The sequence below is a fragment of the Zalophus californianus genome, chromosome 9 (genome assembly GCF_009762305.2).
Source record: "Zalophus californianus isolate mZalCal1 chromosome 9, mZalCal1.pri.v2, whole genome shotgun sequence".
Classification (NCBI taxonomy): Eukaryota; Metazoa; Chordata; class Mammalia; order Carnivora; family Otariidae; genus Zalophus; species Zalophus californianus.
In genome coordinates, this window is record NC_045603.1 from 7,598,932 (window position 1) to 7,616,078 (window position 17,147).

The 17,147-nt window shown below is 58.0% G+C and overlaps 1 protein-coding gene across 3 annotated transcripts in view; it reads right to left on the reverse strand.

Moving 5' to 3' along the window:
- Positions 1–2,478: 2,478 nt before the first annotated feature.
- ZC3H7B (zinc finger CCCH-type containing 7B) overlaps positions 2,479–17,147 on the reverse strand; it is a 56,726-nt gene continuing 42,057 nt past the window's right edge. For all 3 annotated transcript variants that reach the window (XM_027593111.2, XM_027593109.2, XM_027593110.2), the window contains exons 14-23: positions 15,922–16,127; positions 14,668–14,768; positions 13,080–13,261; positions 10,630–10,715; positions 6,923–7,056; positions 6,686–6,791; positions 6,435–6,543; positions 6,048–6,181; positions 5,752–5,915; positions 2,479–5,393 (exon numbers count right to left, since the gene is read on the reverse strand). In XM_027593111.2, coding sequence (XP_027448912.1) covers positions 5,147–5,393; positions 5,752–5,915; positions 6,048–6,181; positions 6,435–6,543; positions 6,686–6,791; positions 6,923–7,056; positions 10,630–10,715; positions 13,080–13,261; positions 14,668–14,768; positions 15,922–16,127 — 1,469 coding nt within the window. In that variant the 3' untranslated portion in view covers positions 2,479–5,146. The remainder of the gene's footprint in view (positions 5,394–5,751; positions 5,916–6,047; positions 6,182–6,434; positions 6,544–6,685; positions 6,792–6,922; positions 7,057–10,629; positions 10,716–13,079; positions 13,262–14,667; positions 14,769–15,921; positions 16,128–17,147) is intronic.

Consider the following 17,147-nt stretch of genomic DNA (forward strand, 5'->3'; position numbering starts at 1 on the left):
CCTGCCGAATGACATTTCATCCTCGGAGACCCATTCCTGTGAACTCTCTGCAGCACATTTTCTTTTCTTTTCTTTTTTTTTTAATTTTATTTATTTGAGAGAATGAAGGAGCGAGAGAGAGAGCATGAGCAGGGGGAGGAGGAGAGGGAGAGGGAGAAGCGGACTCTCCATTGATCAGGGAGCCCGATGCGGGGCTCGATCCCAGGACCCCGGGATCATGACCTGAGCCGAAGGCAGACGCTTCACCGACTGAGCCACCCAGGCGCCCCTCTTCATACATTGGTACACTGAACCCTTTCAATGTACAAATGTACTAAGCATCCAAGACTGAATGAGCGCCTACTGCATACCCGACACCAGCCTAGACCTTGTGAGGGATTCAAAGTTAAGTAACAAACCCGGCCAGGCAGGTCCCTACCCTTAGGGGATTTTCATGCCACTGCAAGTCAGTCCACGTGGCACCCTTCCCCTTCCCCGCACCCGGGGTGTCCAGTTGGCAGCGTCACCTATGGTCACACAGGGGCCACATCAGCGGGTTGTTGGGTCAAGCTGCTGGAGAGGGGAGAGATAGGGAGGGGAGGCTGCAGAGAAACCTGGAGACCTTTGGAAAGGGCCTCAAGGCGGCGCTGTTGGGACTGCCTGCACTTCTTGGGTTTCCAGGCTCAGAGGTCTGACACCTGCTGTAGGTGGCTCCCCCATTGGGGGTATATGTGGACACAGTTTCTGGCAGAGCCCTCAAGGGCTTTCTCGAGAGAGGTGCAGAGCTTCCCCCCACCCACCTGCAGGTCCCCTTAGCAGCAGCTTCCCCCAGAGGCAGGGAAGAGGAGCCTGCTGGGGCTCCATGGTGGTGCGGGGTGGGGGGGGGGAGCTCTCAACTGCAGCCCTTACCCACAGGAGCGAAGACCAGAAATGGGCATGTGCTCAGGAACCAGAGGCTGCTCAAACCAGTCCTGGCCCCTTGATGGATGAAGTGTCAGCCACTGATCGTAAATACATAGCTTACATCGGGGCTTGGAGACGCACATGCGAAATACAACAGAGAGAAAAAGAAAGATGCAGGACAGTAAGGGCACATCGATGACAGTGATCCAGCAATCTTTCTAAGTCTATTCCAGTTTCGCCTCCTCCAGGAAGCCCTCCCTGGATCTGGCACCTGGAGTACCTCCCACCACTGTGCCTGTCCGACCTTCCTACACTCTCCCATGTAGGGTCTGGCAGACTGCGGGGTCAAGGGAAGCCACGTTTCTTCAGTAACCGTGTTCCCAGGACCTGAGATGGAGTGTGTGCTCAGTGACTGTTTAGCAACTTGAGCTAAAGGAGGACCAGAAGAGAATTTAAGAATTTCGCCCACCAGGTCCATTGAGGTCCTGCTTATCTTACTTTCTTTAATTTTTTCTGAGTTCAAGGAAGGTCCGGATGCAGGTTCCTGATCTCTCCAGCCTGAGGACGGGTCTGCATTTTTCCTTTGGGAATGGTACCTTGCCATGCCGCTTTGGTTTTTCACAGTGTTGCCAGGGGTGCCAAGAACCCCAGAACATCAGTGCTGAAGGGACCTTTGCCAATCACTCAGTTCCCAGTGGTTCTTGTTTTACTGTGTCCTTTCTGAGGGTCCTTGGAACCTCTGCTGAACGTCTATAAGATGTGGACATCAAACGTGTGGGGTTGTTGTAGAGAACAGACACGCTGTATCCACTGCCTGGTACACAGAAGGTGCTCAGTCAAGTTGGCCGTTTCTCTTGCTCATCTGGTCATTTGTCAAGCACCTGAGCCCCTATGCATATCTGGCCCAAATGACTCTGTCCTTGGAGAATTCACAGGCCTTGGACCCCTGTTCCTAAAAGCGGCCTGGTGGGAGCTGGTTCTTGAACACGGATAGCCCCACCCATCAGGATTCCCCATCACCTGCAACGTGCACGATGCAAGAGATTCGGAAAAGCACCTCTAACCCCAGCAGATACGGGCTTCCCCGATCGAGAATCCCCAATCTAATATGCTCTCTCCTTTAAAAGATGAGAAATCTGGGCCCAGAGGAGTCCAGGGGTGTAGTCAGAATCCTATACCAAAGCATGGCATGACCCCTTACTTTTCTGGAAAAGCCACACCCAGCAAGGGCACAGAGCCAGCCCTCTGGAACTCAAGACGGTGCCCTTGATCGAGGCAGGGAGGGGTGGCTACCTCTGGATGGCCCCATGCAGAGGGCTGGGAGCAGGCAGGCGGCAGCAGGGTGAAGGGTGCTGCTGGGCCCACTTGTACACAGTACAGCTTGTCCCCGCCAGCCGAGGTGCTGCCTGAGCTGGGGTCAGCTGGGTTGCCCTGTTTACACAGGGACACAGACCTTCCACCCCTCACCCCTCGGAATGTTCGCCTTTAGGCCTGCCCAGCGCCAGGCAGCTCTGCGCCCCGGGTATGGAGCAGCCCAGGCCCCCAGGCACAAGTGCCAGGCAGGGAGGAACGGGAGCGACACCTTGGGGAAAGAGGTCAAAGTGCACACGTTTATTTTCTAGAACAAAGGCTAAAAGAATCAAGTTTCTTTCATTTTATTTTAAGAAGGACAAAAATTGTTATTAAAACATCTACATTATTATCAAGATACTAGACCTTATGAATATTTAATATTAAAGTGTGGTATTCTTAAATTTTTAATACACAGACATTTTAAAAGGACCATTAAACGGATTACTGCCCAGCTGAGAAATGCAGCATCCCTCTTTCCCCTACCCGAAAGGGACACTCACATCAGGGGGCACCTGCCCCCGCCGTGTTCGAAGCCTAGTCTCTGCCAGCTGGCAGGGGGCACGGGCCCCTGATCCAACTCTCCAAGCCTCCCAGTCGGGGTCACGACTGAAGTAATCACGCTCATCGTTCAAAGTGGACTCCTGTAACCCCACCCCCTGCCTCTTGCTCTCTGCCCAACCCTGTGGGCGATCCAGCTCTGGCCAGGCCAGGGAGCCCCAGATCCCAACGGCCCCTGGATGGATAACAAGTTGAAGAAGAAAAATCTGGACTCTAATCCTATTCTTCTGGGGGGGGGGGGAGACAAACACCAATCATTTCCTTTCCGGGAGCACCACTGCTCCCAGTGAGGCCGGAGTGCTCTGGAAACTGGGCCCAGGCAGGGCCGCTCCCGCCCCTACTGCCAAACCCCCTCCAACCCACAGCTCCAAGTCCCTGTATCTGAAAAATCCCTCTTAATTACACCAGGATGGCTGCATTTTCTGGCCAAATTCTTTATCTTTAGCCCTCATTAGAAATGATTCCTTGGATACCACACACATATATAATATTATATAGAGCGATATATTTAATACCTGTGTATATATGCATCACGGGGGCGACATATATACACACTAAAAACGAGGCTGGTGACGACAGACCGCAACACCACGGATCAGGGAAAACAAGTGTCATCCACGTTCACAGCCACGGCCCCCACCTTGGGTGTGGTCTCTCCTCCCCTCCAGTCATGCCGCCGGCACCAGGTGCCAGCCTGCTGGGGGAGGGGCAGGGGGAGGAAAGGGTGCATGCCACGATTACTGGGGAAGGCTGGGCAGTGACGGCAGGAGGAACAGGGTTCTCTGCGCCCGGGGTGCCCAGAATCTCATCATCGCTCACTATCGATCCTTGCTTGAGGAGAAATGAGGGGGGATTCCATTCTCTCTGTCTCACCCCCACCCCTGACTCCAGCTGTGGTCCCCGGTTCCTTCCGGGGGGGGCCCCACTCCTGTGCCAACCACGTGGGACATTCTGGAATGTCTCGGGAACCAGGGGAGGCGGGGTCTGCCCACAGGGGGTGGGATGGAGAGAAGGGGGTGCACGCAGACAGGTCAGACGAGAGGGATGGGGCAGGGCTTGGTGGCTGGGGGCAGGTGCTGGGGGTCGGCTGAGGTCCCAGGCAGCTGGTAGGGCCGGGAATCAGGGAGGGTTAGGCCAGACAGGGGCAACTGTACGTCTGGGTCTGGGGAGAAGGGGGAGAGGGCCGTGCTGCGTCCGATCCTGGAGTGGCCCCTGGTGCCCAGGGTCATCTCCCTCCCCTCCGCATTCCCTGACTCCCACCCTTCCCCTTCCTTCCAGTTCATCCTACAGAAGCTGAGCCCAGGGGCGCCCTGCCCATCACCACCACCCCTAGTGGGCGTGGGAAGTAACATGCCGCTACACTCCCTGCAACCATCCTCGGGAGGGGACAGCCCCGCTACAGGGTGCTGACGTGAGCCTGAGCCTCCCTTCCTCAGCCCACAGGGGGCACGGCCGGGGGCCCCAATGCCACACCGATTCAGAGACTGTCCTATTCCTGCCAAGAGCCCGGAGGCTCCAGCAGACAACTGGCCCTTAGCCTTTTGACTAGTTTGCCTCCTGGCCCTACCTTGTGCCTTGGGCTGGAGACCCTGGCAGATCACCCATCCCGTCCAGGCCTTCGTCTCCCTCTCTGTAATAAGGGCGTTTGGGCTGAGCCCTCTCCAAGGACTCTGAGCACCTACAGTCTACATTCGGTGGCCCACAGGGAAGAGGGCTAGGCCGGCGGCCTGACCGGAGAGGCTCCAGAGATCATCTAGCCCAGCCCCTCCCACTCTTCCAACCGGAGGGGAAACTGAGGCCCCAGAGGGCAAGCGACCAGGAGTGTGTTCCCAGCTCCATCCTGGGGCTGTGTTTTAAAGCTCATTGGGGCCTCCAGCCCTCTGTTATGTCCTGATCTGCCCCCTGGGGGAGGTGGGGGTGGGGTGAGGGTGGGGCAGGGAGGACCCTCCCGCTGCAGATTCAAGTGGGGACCCCAGGCTCCCCAGCCCTGAGCTTTGGGCCCCCTTTAGGACCAGACGGAAGTTAAAGCTGTAGGCTGAAGCTGGAGGGGTTGGCCAGGCCCCTCCCTCCCCAACCAGGAGAGCCGGGGGTGGGGTGGGGTGGGGGGTAGCTGCCCGGGGTTCCAGCAAGATGAGGATCCTGGGACCGCTTCGGGCTGCAGCACGTGGCACCTGGGTATGCACACAGGTGGTGGGCGCAGAGAGGACGGGTGGGGCCCCAGGGGGCCGGGGGCTGCCTGAGGAGGGCGGCCCCCCACCCCCAGCCCCTGGCCTGCCCTGGCCCTCCTATCAGGCCCTCTGTCCCCACCCCTGCCCCCTAACCCGAGGACTTCACCCGAGGCCCAGAGCTGGCCCTACTCCCCGGTGACAGCGGCGGCCACAGGGGCTTCCGGGGCGGCACCAGCGGTGTTCCCATCCTCTTGCAGCAGGAAGTTGTATTTGCCAAAGTCGTCGTCCCGTGGGCACAGAAGCATATCCTTGCGGGCCTTGGCCAGCTTCTGCTTCAGCACCTCGCGCCGGTCCAGCCACTCGGTGAGCTCCTCCTGCCCGTGAGCGCAGCGGCACTTGTCCCCATCTGGGCAGGCCTTGCCCTTCTGGAGCCTGTGGGCAGCAGGAGGCTCACTGCCCAAGCCCCACGCCCTTTCCACCATGGGCTGCGGACCTTGGGCCGGCTGCTTAACCTCCCCCAAGACAAGCCTCTCCCTCGGTCCTGGTGAAAGGGGGCCTGTCCCAGCCTCCTCTAGCATCTGCCCCAGGGCTGCCAGTGGGTCCGCAGTTCTGAGCCCGCCCGCCCCCAGGCTCCTGGCATCCAGAAGCAGCTGCTTTAGGACAACCCCCACCCCCATCCCCGCATGTTATCTCCGGGCCAAAGGGGAGCCAGGGCTGGCCACAGGCTCATCTCAGGCCCACCCCGCTGCCCGCCGAGCCCACCCCACGGCCCTGGCCGGCCCGGGAGCACCTGTCGCAGAGCCGGAACTCGCCCATGGGGAAGCGGTAGGCCCAGCCACTGGCATCGCTGTCAGACGTGAAGACCTTCTCCTTGTGCTTCTCGGACTGGATGTGCTGCTGCCACTGCTTCTTGCTGTTGCTGTTTTTGCCGCAGAGCCAGCAGTGGTAGCCCATCTGGGGACAGAGCCGCCATGGGTGCCCAGTCCGTGCACCTCGGCCCCCACTGTTCCCCGGGGAGGCCGGGCCCTCCGCACACCCTCCCAGATCAGCCTCACACCCGGGCCCGAGCGTGTGCGAGGCCGTTACCATGATGTCGGCGTAGTCCGTGGGCATCTGGATCTGCTTCTCCCCTTCCCGAGAACTGATTGGGGTCCCTTCCCCTGGCTTCCCTGGGTTGTGTTTCTTCAGCCACATGTCATAGGTCTGCTGCATATCCAGGACTGGTGGAGAGGAGAGGACAGGGTGCTCGGTGGGAGGGGATCCTCCCTCCGTCCTGCCCCCTGCCCCCCGCCCCCGGACATGGGAGCTGGGGCCACCCCAGGCCTTGCTGTCCGGCTGCCGGGTCAACGACAGAAGACGCTGAGAGGGTACCGTCTGGGGCGGCAAAGGGAGAGCGAGCAGGTGCTCTTGGGCCTTCTAATGGTGGGGGCGGTGTCTGGCAGTGCGGGGGTGCTGGGCCACTCCTGCACTCACTCTTGTTCTCCTTCATGAACGTCCACATGTCCCTCTCCTCCGGGCTGTGTGCGAAGGAGCAGTTCCCCACGTACTGGCACTTGCGGCCATTCTGCGCATGGATGCAGAGCTGCAGGGTGGGTGTGGGGAGAGCCAGCTGAGTCCCACTGGAGATTGTCATGGCCCCAGCCGGCAGGCAAGCCCCCCTAGGGCCCCTCAGCCCTCACATCTGAGCTCCCACCGCCACCCTAAACCCCATTCCCGGCGCTCACATCGTATTGCTGTGGGAAATTGCGAATGGAAGGCAGGGGCCTCACGGACACCCATTTCCTCTTGGCCTTTGACATCACCAGAAGGACCCGCCGCTCCTTGGTCCAGCTGTAGGACAGAGGGGGGTTTGTTGGGGAGAGGCATGGGGAAGAGGCCCGGCCTCCTTACTCGTGTGGCTCGGGTGGGCCCCACCCCCCCACCCCCCCACCCCCCCCACCCCCGCCTGGCGCCTGGCTCACCAGTGCCGGGCCTTGGCGCTGCAGTACTTGAGGTCTTTGTCAGGCTCTACCACTTGCCCGTTCCTCCAGCACTGGCCACACACAAACTTCATCTGCAGGTCGAAGGTGCTGGGCCCATGTGTCCGAGGGGCGCCCTGTTGGGGAAAGGGGCTGGTGAATCCAAACGCATCAGGGCTGAGGCCTGGGGTCTGTCACGCAGGTGGCCCCTCCAGGAGTGTGAGGGCCCACCCAGAGCCTCAGAAAGAGCCAGACCATTACCACTTGCCAGAGGGAAGTAACCTCCCCACGCTAGGCCCCCCAGCCTCTCAGTGTGGGAGCCAGGCCTGGGAGGGGGCCCTGATTCCCGATCGACTACTCTCTGCCTTGTCTGGCGAGTCCCCACGGGTCTGCTCTTTGGAACTGCTTCCATTTCCCTGAGCATGGCATGCTTTTGCATATGCTGTCCCTCTGCCTGCAATGCCCTTCCTCTGTACTTCGTCAGGCTGATTCTGGAAACTTTCAAGACTCAGCTCGAGCATCACCTCCTTTAGGAACCCTTCCCTGGAGCTCTCCTAAGTGGTAGCTGCCCATCCTAGGAGCTCCCATAGTACCTGAACTCCGTCATGTTGATCAGCTCAGCTCGTTATGAGGCCTGGGCCTGGTGGACAGCAGGGCCCAGGTGGGAAGCCACTTGCACAGGAGCCTGCCCTGGGGAGTGGCACCGACTTCTGGGCAGCCCTGGATCCCCTAAGGCCCCACCAGGTTGATCCCCCATCCTCTGCTCTAGTCTTTCCTTTGCAGGCAGGAGGGCTTGCTCTCCTCACCCCTGGGATGGGGTGGAGGGTGAAAGGTGGGAAAAATGCCCATGCAACCTTGTTTTCTGCCACTTTCATGACCCTCACCCAGTTATGCTGGCTAACCTACTGACTCTTCCTGTTACCTAGAGCCTCCCTGTCCTCCCTGGAGCCTCAGATGTGGGGGTCACCCCTCCAGGCAGCTCTCTCTCCTCCAGGCTGGAGGAGGGTACATGTCCCCTACCAAGGGAGCACCCTGTGTGCCTGGCACTACCTAGCCCAGGGCCCGTCCTTGAGCAGGAAGGGGTTCTGTCCACATGTGTTCACTGACCCCTGGCCTGGTGCTGGACGACTCGCAGCCTGGCTCGGCCCCAGGATGACCCCACCCCCATGTTACCTCAGGGACAAGGTAAAAGCAGACCTTTGTAACTGGGGCACGGCCTGTGCTAAGAGCGGGCAGGAGGTTCTCCACATCGCTCCTGATTTCCAGGTGTTCCACCAGGTTCTCACAGAAGCCCGAGGGGACCCATTTCACAGGTGAGGTAAGTGGAGACAGCTCTAATGAAGAGCCATGCCAGTTCACTGAACTTCCCTTTTCACATCTGTACAGCCTCACCAAGTCCTTGCTGCAGCCCTGGGGGGTGGGGGTGGGGGCGGGGGGTTCATTCCCACTAGACCGATAGAAGCAGAGGCTCAGAGAGGTTACTTATCCAGCCCCGGCTAAGTGGCCCGAGGACAGGAGTCTGGAGAGACCAATGCTCGTCTGTGGGATGGCACAGCTGCGGAGCCGTGGGCACTGAGCCCGAGCAGCTTCTAGCCTGGCACCTCACCCTCGGCCTCCCAGTGCTGCCGACCCGCCCTCTGATGGCGAGCAAGCAAGACGCTTCATGCCCTGGTCACAGCCAGGCCTGGCACAGAAGCCCTGTTTCCGAGCCAGGCCCAAGGGTGGCGTCTTGGGTGGGCCGGGTGGAGCCCCTGGCAGGAAGAGGGGGTGGAAGCCTGTCGTGGCACCTGGGGACCCTGGGAGCAGCCCTGAGGAGGAAGAAGGGGAGGAGGTGGTGAGGACTCAAGAGTTCTTTTAGAAGGTAACACTGCAGGTCCAACCCAAGCCCCTCACTGCGTTCCAGCTGGGATCCTGGCCAGGAACAAAAAACCAACCACATGGCAGAGAGGGGGGAGAGAGAGGAGGGTAGCACAGGAAGGGACAGGGGAGGGAGACAACCAGGAAGGGGGGAGGGAAAGAGAAAGGAGCAGAAAGACAGGCTAGGGAGAGAGAGGGGGAAGTCCCAAGGGGACCAGGCAGCCCTGTGGGACAGCCTGCCCTGCTCCCTGGCTCACTCCCAGCCCCACGCTGGCTTCAGCAGGGGCCAGGGGCCCAGCCTTCTCCCAAAGCGACCAGTGGGTGGTCCTGGCCTGGGGAGGGTGCCACCCCTCACGTGTGGATGGCACAGAGGTCTGACCTCACACTATCTCTTAGGCCTGAGGCACCCCTCTGTCCCCACCGTCAACCCTGGTCTACAATGGTCCCTCCCTCTCCGGGAAGAGGGTATGAGGACGGGGGAAGGCACGGGGCCCAGTGCAGAGCAGAGACTCGGCAAGCTGCAGCCTGGTCAGCTTCTGTGACCCTCACGCCCTCCCTGGGAGATGGCAGGCAGGATTATGATTCCCATTTTATGGGGGAGCAATCCTCAGGGGTGGCAGGGATGGGGCCGGGTGGTGGGGGAGCAGAGCGAGCTCTGGACAAGATGTCAGAGAACCAGGCATTTACTCCACTAAGTGTGCCCCTGGCTTAGTCTCAGGCATGTCTGAGACTCAGTTTCCCCATCTGCAAATGCCACAGTGCCACAGCTCACTTCTTCAGGAGCAGGGTGAGGATTGGGGCGGATGGGAGACGATACGACCAGTGGGAAGGAATACCAGGATATTCACACGGTCCCAAGGACCCTCCCTGGAAGATACTTCATTACAAAGGGAGACAAACATAACTTCACAGTAGAGAAACCTTTACAGTGTGGGCGCCTCTAACCACGTGATCACCAGTAAAGGGACACCTTGAGATGACGTGCGTCCTGATGAGTGAACGGAGAACATAGTATCACCTCTGCGATTTGAGGAACCATCAGACAATCCCAAATGGATGGGCCTTTCACGAGACAGCTGCTTTTCAAAACCATCAATGTCATGCAAGACAAGACTGGGGGACTGCTCTAGATTAAAAGAGACTAGATAGGGGCGCCCGGGTGGCTTAGTCCATTAAGCATCGGCCTTCGGCTTGGGTCATGATCCCGGGGTCCTGGGATCGAGCCCCACATCGGGCCCCCTGCTCCGCGGGGAGCCTGCTTCTCCCTCTGCCTCTGCCCCCTCCCCACCTGTCCTCTCTCTGTCCCTTTCTCTTTCTCAAATAAATAAATAAAATCTTAAAAAAGAAAGAGAGAGAGTAGACAGACACAACAAATGAATGCAGCGTCACCTGGGATTTGGGGATGATTCACAAAATCTAAGTAATAGGACCCCATAATCTGAAAAATTACCCCAAAGTTTGCTCTGTGGTGCTGATAACTGTCCTGTGGTTATTATGTAAGACAGAGTCCTTATTTTTAGGAAAGAGACAGCAAAGTATTCAGGGGTGATATGGCATCATGTCTACAACTTACTCTCAAATGGTTCAGAAGAAGCTATGTATATAATTGCATATAAATGTCTATGTGTGGACGTCCACACACACACACACACACACACAGACACACACAGGATGAAGCAAGTGTGGAACGTGGTAAAATGGTTACTATCCGGGGAATCCAGAAACAGGTATACACGAATTCTTTGTACTGTTCTGATAATTTTCTGGTAAGTCTGAAATTAGGTTCCATTAAAGGGATGGGGAATGGCCCTCGGGGACCTGGTCCCACCCCCAACGCCAATCCAGGGCCTCACCAAGCCGCTGCTGGCCTTCCCTGCATGGGCCTCCATCTGCTGCCAGTACTTCTTGGATTCCTGGACGATGTCTTCGTGGGTCATGCCTGTGGAGGGCGGGACCAGACACAGGCGTCCTTGAAGGAGCTCAGCGAGGGCACAGGCAGGGGATCTGCAAGGTGCCACGCAGGCCCAGGGGAAGGAGCCCCATTCCCCAGCCGGGCCCTGCCACAGAAAGACATGGGGAGCAGGGAAAGCTGGGTCCTCTTTGGGTCTCTTTGTTCATCTGCAATTGGGAATGCAGGACTTGCTCCAAGCCCTCACAGGGAGTAGGAGAATCAAATGCAGCCAAGAGTGGGGAAATGCAGAAGAAAGGTGTTGGCCCTGCAGCATGGCACGGTGACTCCCCTGCCTCATGCCAGGGTCCCCCCAGCTGCTCAGCACCCTTCCTTAACCCCCACCTCTTTCAGTGGGGTCTCAGGCCTGAATGCTGCTTGGCAGTCCCGGGCCCACTGTTCTTAGGGCTCCGGGCCTGGCCCAGCCTGGCTCACTAGCTCACTGAAGGCCCAATGCTCTTCACTGCAGGTTAGCAAAGGGGCAGAACCTGGTGGCCCAGACCTTCCCAGTCTGACTGCTGACGGTGGAACCCACCCTCTGAGGTACAGCTTGGAGCCTCTCCCATCTCCTCCAGCCCCTTTCCCAGACTGATTCCCTTTTGACCTTGTCCTATGGATACTGTTCTACGTGACCACTTGTCACTGGGGGCTTACTCTGGGCCAGGCACTATGCTTGACACTCATTTTTTTGCTAAGGATTCCCAAATACAGATCACCAGCCCAGACCTCACCTGTGACTTCCAGACTTCCACATCGGGTTGCCTGTTCAACATCTTCACTTGAAGTCCAAGAGGCAGCTCAAACTCCCCACATCCCACAGTGAGCCCTGATGGGATGCCCCCCAAACCTGCTCCTCCTACAGCCTCCCCTTCTGAGAACACAGCAACCCTATACTTCCAGTTACTCTGCTCAAAAACCTTGCAGGTGACCTTGATGCCATCCTTTGTCTCATACTTCATACCTGGTCCATCAACATATCCCCAGAATCTGATCACTCCTTGCACCCCTGCCACTGTCGCCCTGGCCTGAGCCACACCTTCTCTGGTCCCCCTCTGTCTGTCCTCACCCCTCTACTCTCCACCCAGTAGCCAGAGTGACTTTTAAAAAACATTGATCAGATCATATACCTCCACCCACTTAATCCCTCCAGACCCTGCACATCATATTTAGAACAGTCCCGACTCTAAGAACGACCTAGAGACTTCTACACAGTCGGGTCCCTACCAACCTCTCAGGCCCTCTTCCCGCCATGCACTAAGCTGCTCTGCTTTCAGGGACAGCGTTTCTGTACCAAGCTTGCTCCTGCCTCAGGGCCTCCAGCCTTGCTCTTCCCTCTGCCTGGCATGCTCGCCCTATCCTTCCTTGCTCAAACGCCACCCCCTCACAGAGGCCCTCCCTGACCATCTTATCCCAAACGCCCCAGCCTGAGTCCCTCCCCAACCTATTGCTCTGCCTTACTTTCCTGTCAGCACTGAGCACGTCTGAAATTACATAACCCTATTTCATCAACTCTAAGAAGACATCGATTGTTAGATGCACCATTATTTTATGTTACATCCCAAACAACGCTGCTAAATTACAGTACGACACGCAGTGGGGGAAACGTGCGTCCTAGAACAGATGGGATGCAGGATTTACTACCCCCTTGTTACGCTGTCTGCCTTGTCCTTACTTAAAGATCTCAGATGTTCTTGGAGAGCAAGGACCTCGAGCAGTTCTTGCTCGGGCCCCTGACACACAGCAGGTGTACTCATCACCCCATTAGATGAACGAGTAAGTGAGTATCTTTTAATCTCCTCAGCTCTGAGGGGGAGATTATTTTTTTTTTAAGATTTTTAAAATTTATTTTTGAGAGCTAGAGAGAGAGAGAACGAGCAGGGAGGAGGGGCAGAGGGAGAAGCAGACTCCCTGCTGAGCAGGGCCCGGACGGACGGGGGACTGGATCCCCGGACCCTGGGCTCATGACCTGAGCTGAAGGCAGACGCTTAACCGACTGAGCCCCCCAGATGCCCTGATGGTGGAGATTATGATCACCAATTCACAGGTGGGCAAATGGAGGCTCAGGGAGGGGAAGTGACCTGCTGGGGACCAACCAGGCAGCCCGGCTCTGCCTCCTCTCCCTTCCCACGTGTGTTCCCCTGGCATTGCCTGGCTACGGATAAACCTAGGACCTTTCAAGCCTGGAAGCTCCCTGAGAGCAGAGCCTGTGTCCTTCCTCTGTGAAGTCTCCGCGGGGGCACGGGCTCCTGCAGAGCGCCCCCCCCCCCACCCTGTAACCGCCCCTTCTGAACTCCCTCTGCCACCTGCGAGGGGCTGGCCCAGCTACCCTCAGCCAGTTCCGCACCGCCCCCTCACCTGAGTACTGCTGCAGCAGCCAGACTTTGAGCTCGATGAAGCTGTGGGCGAAGTGGCAGCTGTCTTCCCGTAGGCAGCCGTAACGCACCTCGTGGCGGCACACGTCGAACTGGAAATGCTCCTGGAACTGGCGGATCTTGGAGTACTTGAGGGAGGTGGAGCGGACGATGTGCACCAGGCACCTGGCGGGCAGAGGGCGGGGTGCGCGATGCAGGCGGCAGCCCCCGCGCCGCTCCCCCCATTCCCGCTGGGGAGGGGCTGCTCTCCCCCCCCCCCCCCCCCCCCCCCCGCGCTGCGCAAGCCTGAGGGGAGGGGCTTCGCCCTGGGTCTTCCTGCCCTATTAAAACGCTTCTAGACAAGGACAGCACAGTAGGCAAGAAGTGGGGGTCGGGCACTCAGGTCGTCCCAGCTCTATGCTCCTCCCCTGGCCTCAATCCAGGGCCAGCTTCAAGGGGGCGCTGCCAGCAGGAGGGCACAGATCCCACCTGCTAGGAGGCTGGGAGAAGGGAGTGCCCTGGGCGTGAGAAGGGCAGGTTCCCCAGCTTCACGCTCCAGAGCTGCTCCTGCATCAGGAGAAACAGCAATCGAGCATCTCCTCTGGGACAGCAATTTTATTTTATTATTTTTTGTTGTTGTTCTTTAGTTTGTATTTCATAATCATAAACTTAACTCTGCAGGTTGTGATCTCGGGGTGGTGGGATCGAGCCCTGCGTGGGGCTCCGCGCTCAGCGTGGAGTCTGCTTGAGATTCTCTCACCCTCTGTCCTTCCCGCTCATGCTCCCTCCCTCCCTCTCTCTCTCAAATAAATCAATCTTTAAAAAACACAAAACCATAATTCTGCAATCCAGCTAGATTTGGAGGGGACTGAGGAAAATATGGAACCCACAGAACTGCAGGGAGAGCACAAAGGTGATAGCATATTTTGAGCCACTGGGGGAAGGGGTGCTCTCCTGAGCTACAGAAGGAATGGTGTGGTGGTTAAGATAAAACACAAGTCAAATACATTAGATTGGTGAGACAGGATTTTAATGATGCTCACAGCAACCCTAGGAGACTGGGATCATCATCAACTTCACAGACAGGGAACGCAAGGGCCACAGGACATAAAACAGGCATTGACCAGGCTGGGATGTGGACCCAGGTTTGTCTCAGGGCCTGGGCTCTATCATCCCTGTGGGGGCGGAGCCAAGGGCAGTCAGAGGGGCAAAGGTGGGTGCCAGGCCTGACCCAAGCCCTCCCACTCAATGTCATGACAGTGGCGGGGCACCAGATGGGAGTCGCGGACGTGGCCTCCCACGTGCCTGTTGAGTGAGCTACTTCCAAGCCTCATCAGTACAACAGAGACTGTAACTCCCCCCTTACAGGACTGTGGAGATCGTTAAGATACCCGAGAGGATGCTTGGAATACAGATCTCAATAAATGTGGTTCCAGTCTTTCCGGTAGATGCTGGATCTGAGCCCTAAATTCTGCCCCTCGCCTTGACACCCTAGGTCCACCCCCCTGGCTTCAGTTGCTCCCCAGGGATCTGAACCACCCCAGCTCTCCCTGCGCCCCCGCTCCCAGGCCCAGGCCGTGGGTCCTACTCACTTGTTGTTGTAAAAGCTGTGCTTGGCAGCCAGGTTGGAGCAGACAGACGGGGAGTCCTTGGTGCCTTTGCTGATGATCCGGGGCTTACTGTCAAAGCAGATCTGCCCAGGGAGGGGATGGGCTGGGACCCAGCATGACCACCCGGGGAGGGGCAGACTGGGTCCCTGCCAGCCCTGCTCTGAGTCAGGGGAGTGCAAAAGGGCACCCTGGGCTCCGTGGCCCCCACTCTCTGGCTCTAGTTCCCAGATAACCTGGGCTATGGCTCTCTCTGTTCCAGATGCCTGGGGCAGGGGGTAACTCCAAGCCTCTGGAAACTGGAGTGACCATGCCTGCTGTCCCACAGGCTCACTGGGAAGCTCAGAAAGGACATGACAGAACTGCAAGTGCTTCGGGCGCCTGGGTGGCTCAGTCGTTAAGCGACTGCCTTCGGCTCAGGTCACGATCCCAGGGCCCTGGGATCGAGTCCCACATCGGGCTCCCTGCTCAGCGGGAAGCCTGCTTCTCCCTCTCCCACTCCCCCTGCTTGTGTTCCTGCTCTCACTGTCTCTCTCTGTCCAATAAATAAATAAAATCTTTAAAAAAAAAAAAAAAAAGAACTGCAAGTGCTTTGTAAAGTTCACGCAGCCGCTGGCTGTGCACTGGGTCATGTCCGGGCTGAGCCGCACCAACCCTGCCAGCAACCCGGATCCAGAGCTCCAGCTCCACGGAGATGGGCCCGACACTGTCACTGCCCTCATCATGCTCTGACCAGGCAGGGAAGCAGGCGGCCAGCAGGGTCTGCTGTGGCAGCTCCAGGAAAGGAATTAACGACAACTTGGTGGAGCTGCTGGGATCCAAGCTGAGCCTCAGAGGGTCCAAGATGCAGAAACACAGGGAGGGCGCTCCAGGGAGAGAGGACGGCCTGGATACAGGCAGGGAAGTGGGCAGGAAGGCGTAATAGGCACCGGAGCCCACACAGCTAGACAAGGAGGTGCAGGGAGGATGAGTACCTCCAGCGCCTGGCGCCGAGCCTGGCCTCTGATGGCCATCTGGAAAGGGTAGGTATGATTCTCTCTCTTTCTTTTCTTTAGCAAGATAGGGTCCTATGGGCCTTTCTGGCAGTCCAAGGACCTAGTGATTCTAGTCAGGCCTCCCAAACCCCCAGGTGCCAGGACTGACATTTGATAATGGGGCACGCCAGGGAGCCCCTCCCCCAGCCCCATCTGTGCCATCGACTGTGGAGGTGGCAGGAGAGCGGGGCGGGTGCGCGGGTACCTCACAGAGGAAAGTGAAGATGCCCTGGTGCTCCTTAAGGAGCTTGGCGATGGTGAGGCTGCCGCGCTTGACGCCCCCCAGCGGGTCAAAGAGCAGGTCGCGGTTGAGGGTGCCCTTCCGCTCCTCTGTCCACACGTCGATCTCCTCCTGATGGTAGGCGAAGGTGCAGTTATCCCCGTACTTACAGTCCTGCTTGTTAATCATGTCTGCAAAGAGGCAACAGGACACACGTTCTGCCAGGCGGGACGGCAGCCCACAGTCCCCGGGACCTCCGCTGCGCGGGAGGGACTCAGGCTCATCGCCACCGTGACGGGTGGTGGCCTGCTACTCAGGACTCGGGAGGGGCCGAGTGGCCGAGCTGGGGAAAGCCCTTCCCGGGCCAGGTCCCTTCTTCGCTCTCTACCTGTGTTGGGGGGAGCACCTGCCTTTTCCATCTCCAGAGCATGCGGTCATCCCACCTTACCACCCCACAGAGCCGCCTTATGTGGGTCAGGCAGGCTGAGCAGTAGGACGAAGGGCTTTGTAGATGAATACAAGCCTCTAAATAAACACAAGGGCTTTTATTCTCATTATTCACCAGGAAAATACCATTGGTTAAGGGCCTGGGCCTTGGAATCCAGCAGACTTGGGCTGGGATTCCCTGTTATTCCTCAGCTGTCTGTCCCATAAACAGAGAACAGTGGGTTGTTGTGGGGATTAAGTGAAATAATAAATAAAACCCCTGGGGACCAGTGGTGCCTGGTTGGCTCAGTCGGTAGAGCAGGCGACTCCTGATCTCCGGGCTGTGAGTCCAAACCCCATATTGGGTGTGGAACCTACTTTATTTATTTATTTAAGATTATTTATTTATTTATCTGACAGAGAGAGAGAGAGAGAGAGACACAGCGAGAGAGGGAACACAAGCAGGGGGAGTGGGAGAGGGAGAAGCAGGCTTCCTGCAGAGCAGGGAGCCCGATGCGGGGCTCGATCCCAGGACCCTGGGATCATGACCTGAGCTGAAGGCAGACACTTAATGACTGAGCCGCCCAGGCGCCCATGGAACCTACTTTAAAACAAAAACAAAAAACCCCTGGGGACCAGGGATTTGGGAGGGCGGCAGGCTCACAACCTGGAACCCTGCCATCTCCTCGTGGTGGAAACGGTTTTTCTTTCTCTCCCCTGCACGCACACTCTCTGTCTGCCCTGCCCCATCCTTCTGCTGGGCTGGAGGTGCACAAGGACAAGGG